The sequence below is a fragment of the Tupaia chinensis genome, unplaced genomic scaffold, assembly GCF_000334495.1.
Source record: "Tupaia chinensis unplaced genomic scaffold, TupChi_1.0 Scaffold149964_1, whole genome shotgun sequence".
In the NCBI taxonomy this organism is placed as follows: domain Eukaryota; kingdom Metazoa; phylum Chordata; class Mammalia; order Scandentia; family Tupaiidae; genus Tupaia; species Tupaia belangeri.
In genome coordinates, this window is record NW_006209805.1 from 630,672 (window position 1) to 634,641 (window position 3,970).

Genomic DNA, 3,970 nt, shown 5'->3' on the forward strand with positions numbered 1-3,970 from the left:
GCCACCGAGGGGCGGCGGCTGGGGGCGGGGCCGGGAGCGGTTCCCTGAGCCTGGTTACCAGGGGCGGCGTGCCGCCAGTGCGCCGCGCCCGCGGGGGGCTCCGGTTAAAGGCGCCGCACTCCAGCACCGCTGCAGGTGGAGGGGCGCTGCAAGAGCTGGGGTGTGGGGGCCTCGGAAAGGTGAGAGGGGCCTGGAGAAGGAGGAAGGTCCGGGGCTTAAGAAGGCGGGGTACGGGGAAACGAATTCCCTGGCAATAGGGTTGCCGGCGAGCCTGGACGTCGATTCATTTTTCTTTTCCTCCCAGTGAGTCTTGTGGGGGCGACTGAGTTGACCGTAATCCTTCAGCGGACGTTGGGCATCTCGGTCATTTGAGGTGGCCTGCCAACATGCACCTGCCGCCTCTCCCTCTTAGTACTCCTCGGAGGGCCCTGCCCCCTTTTACAAAGAGAGAAACTGAGGTCGTCTTCCCAGACCCTGAGTCTCACTTGATGGAAGCGAAAAGAACCCTGGCTTGAGGACGGGAGCTCTGGGTCTCAGTTCCCGCCTGGAGGGAGGCCTTGGCAACTTCCTGCTCAGCAGCAGCCTCAGTTTCTTCATTTGAACGATAGGCCAGAGCTGGACAAGCCCAAGGAAAGGACGGGATCAGGTATCGCTGGTCCAGGAGCCGCTCTCTCTGCCCTTTCTCCTGACTCATATCCTGGGTCCTGTGGTTCCCCTGAGCAGTCACTAATACACACAGGGTGAGCAGCGCTGGACCAGCCCAGCTCTCCAAGAGCTTAGGTTTGCTCCTCCGTCCTCAGTCTCCATTTCTGGAAATCGGGGTGTTGTCTATCCTTCCAACCTGCGTGCACAACGTTCAGCACGGTTAATACTCGTTATACTGTTACCATTGGGAGCAGCGGGGGAAGGGAACGCTACCTGGTCAAGGATGAGGCTGCAGGACAGAACCTCAAGGAGTTCCCCTGGGACGGTGCCCGGGGCGGAGCTGGGCGGGAGTCGGGGGTGAAAGCGTTGTCAGAGGCTCTGTCCCCTGAAGGATTAGAGGATCGTCTTCCAGACCGCAGCCGGCTCCTGCAGGGAGCGACGGTCCGGACAGCCAATCAGAGGCGAGGACGGCTTCGGGCGGGGCTCCCATTGGCTTTCTCCATCCCAGAGCACGGGGGAATCCTTTTATCAAGTGCCTCGCTCCAACCCGAGCTTCCAAGGTCCCTGCGCACCGGTCCGAGGACTGAGGTCCGGGGAGGGCTCGCAGGGAGTCGCCCGCAGCCGCACAGCCTGACCCTTGCCCCACCTCCCCGACCTGTCCCCCGCCCAGTCCCGCCATGGCCTTCTGGACGCAGCTGATGTTGCTGCTCTGGAAGAACTTCGTGTACCGCCGGAGACAGCCGGTAATGCTCGGTGCGCAGGGCGGGGAGGGCGGGGCCCCGGCGCCCCCCACTACCTCCCGCCTGTTCTCCCCAGATCCAGCTCCTCGTGGAGCTACTGTGGCCCCTTTTCCTCTTCTTTATCCTGGTGGCCGTGCGGTACTCCCACCCGCCCGTGGAGCACCATGAATGTAAGACCCCCAAGTCCAGGCGCTTGGTGTGAGGGCCCCATCCTCAGGGCGCTGGGTTCTGAGCGTGCTGTCCCTTGGCTGGAGGGGTGCAGTTGGTGGGGACTCGGGCACAGGCCGAAAAACCTCCAAAGCCAGGCGTCGCCCTGCAGGCCACTTCCAGAACAAGCCGCTGCCGTCGGCGGGCACCGTGCCCTGGCTCCAGGGCCTGATCTGCAATGTGAATAACACCTGCTTCCCGCAGGCCACACCCGGCGAGGAGCCCGGGTCCCTGAGCAACTTCAAGGACTCCCTGTGAGTAGGAGGCGGTGGGCGCGGCAGGGACGGGCTTTGGGTGGGGCAGTGCCACCTCCTACCCGCCTACTTCTCCAGGGTCTCTAGGCTGCTGGCTGATGCCCGCAGGGTGCTGGGGGGCCCCAGTGCCCACCGGACTCTGGCTGGCCTGCAGAAGCTGATGCCCACGCTAAAGGCTGCCCACACAGCAGGTGAGTAGGCTCTGGGCCTCAGCTTAACCAGCTGGGAGATGGCCCCGGGGTGCAGAGGGGGCTCCCGGGCCGAGGTTTGCCGGACCCGACCCGCATCCAAGCATTCTTCCCCCAGTCTTGCATCACCATGGTGTCCGGCGGCTGGATCCCCCCTCACTGGCCGCAGAGCTGCTGACGACGCTGCTCCGAGGGGTGAGGTGGGGCGGGTGGGCCACGACAACCCTGGGGTGCTCCTCAGCTGGGCCAGCACCTCCCAGCCCTGCCTCCTGCCAGGGCTGGCCCAGGGCCCAGGGTGGGGCGAGGCTGGCACTGTAGTGGACCGCCCACTGAGAGACCGCACCCTGCCTCCCCGCCTGTAAAGCGGGGACTCTGGTAGAGTGGGCTACCTGGCATATGGTACAGCACTGGACCCCAGGTGCTCAGTCACCTCACGGTCACTCTCGTCATCTCTCCCCAGGAGTCCCTGGGGCCTGTGCTGGGCCAAGCCCAGGAGTCCATGCGGAGCTTTGCAGAGGCCGCGGAGGACCTGGCTCAGGAGGTAGGAGGCCATGCCTGTACTGTCCCACCTGGACTGGGGTGGCGGCGCAGCCCCGGCAGGCCTGAGGGGAGCCTTTCGGAGGTGGGGGGCGCCTGCCCTGGGCAAGGGTTGTGAGGACTCGGGTGATCTCTGCAGCTCTTGGCGCTGCCCAGCCTGGCGGAGCTCAGAAGACTGCTGCGTGGCCCCCGAGGGACAGGCAGTCCCCTGGAGCTGGTCTCAGAAGCCCTCTGCAGCGCCAAGGGGCCCAGCGCCCCGGGGGGGCCCTCCCTCAACTGGTACGAGGCTGACAACCTGCGGGAGCTGGTGGGGCCGGAGCCGGCATCCGCTCTGGTGGATAGCAGCCTGAGTGAGTGACCCTGCTCCCCCTCTGGGAGATGGGGCTGTGGGCTGGGCTGGGCCTCATGGCACCCCCAACCAGGCCCCGCCTGCTCGGAGCTGTTGGGGGCCCTGGACGATCACCCGCTGGCCCGCCTGCTCTGGAGACGTCTGAAGCCGCTGATCCTCGGGAAACTGCTGTTTGCCCCCGACACGCCACTCACAAGGCAGCTCATGGCCCAGGTGGGGGCCCGCGCTGGACGGGGTGGCGGGGTGGAGGTTAGAGCAATGCAGCTCGCCAGCCCAGGTGGGTCAGGCCGGGTGCCCAAAGCTGGGCGGTGCAGGAGTTTGCCAGTGTGGACAGAGGCCCAGAGGGGAGCAGGCAGGGGCAGGGAGGACAGGGCGGAGGGCCGGTTCATCTTCCGCCCGCCCCTCCGCCCTGCAGGTGAACCGGACCTTCGAGGAGCTGGCTCTGCTGAGGGACATCCGGGAGGCCTGGGGCGTGCTGGGACCCCAGATCTTCGCCTTCATGAACGACAGTGCAAACGTGGCCCTGTTACAGGTGAGGCCCCATGGAGGCTCCGCGCGGGGGGGGGAGGTCCCATTCCCAGCAGGGGCCACCGGAGAATTGGGGTCTGAGGTGTGGATATGGGAAGAGGGCCTCATGCAGAACCCCACCTTCACCTGCCGCCCGCAGGCGCTGCTGCAAATGCAAGGTACTGAGAGGCAGCGGCCAGGATCCGGGGGCCAGGACGGGGCAGAAGTCCTCCGCGCCTTCCTGGACCCCAGCAGGGGCGGCTACAGCTGGCGCGAGGCCCATGCTGATGTGGGGCTCCTGGTGGGCACGCTGGGCCGAGTCATGGAGGTCAGGGCCTGGCTCTGGGTGGGAGGCAGGCCCTGTCCTGGGAACCCGGGGGGAGCGGCAGCCCTGTCCTGCGGGAGACGCCTGGCCTTGTGGAGGTCAGAGTGGGGAGCCGCCCTCTGGGGGGATGTGAGGGCGGACACGCGGCCCAGCCCCGACGTCCCGGGAGGAGCGGCGGGGGCTCGGCCGGGGCGCGGGGTCACACCAGCATTGCAGCG

At 66.6% G+C, this 3,970-nt stretch overlaps 1 protein-coding gene across 1 annotated transcript in view; it reads left to right on the forward strand.

Moving 5' to 3' along the window:
- Positions 1 to 38: 38 nt before the first annotated feature.
- ABCA7 (ATP binding cassette subfamily A member 7) overlaps positions 39 to 3,970 on the forward strand; it is a 20,048-nt gene continuing 16,116 nt past the window's right edge. The window contains 11 exon segments of the mRNA XM_027769562.1: positions 39 to 179; positions 305 to 1,388; positions 1,462 to 1,555; positions 1,705 to 1,846; positions 1,925 to 2,037; positions 2,153 to 2,229; positions 2,495 to 2,575; positions 2,711 to 2,921; positions 2,994 to 3,133; positions 3,336 to 3,452; positions 3,588 to 3,828. Of these exon segments, the coding sequence (XP_027625363.1) occupies positions 1,323 to 1,388; positions 1,462 to 1,555; positions 1,705 to 1,846; positions 1,925 to 2,037; positions 2,153 to 2,229; positions 2,495 to 2,575; positions 2,711 to 2,921; positions 2,994 to 3,133; positions 3,336 to 3,452; positions 3,588 to 3,828 (1,282 nt within the window). The 5' untranslated portion in view covers positions 39 to 179; positions 305 to 1,322.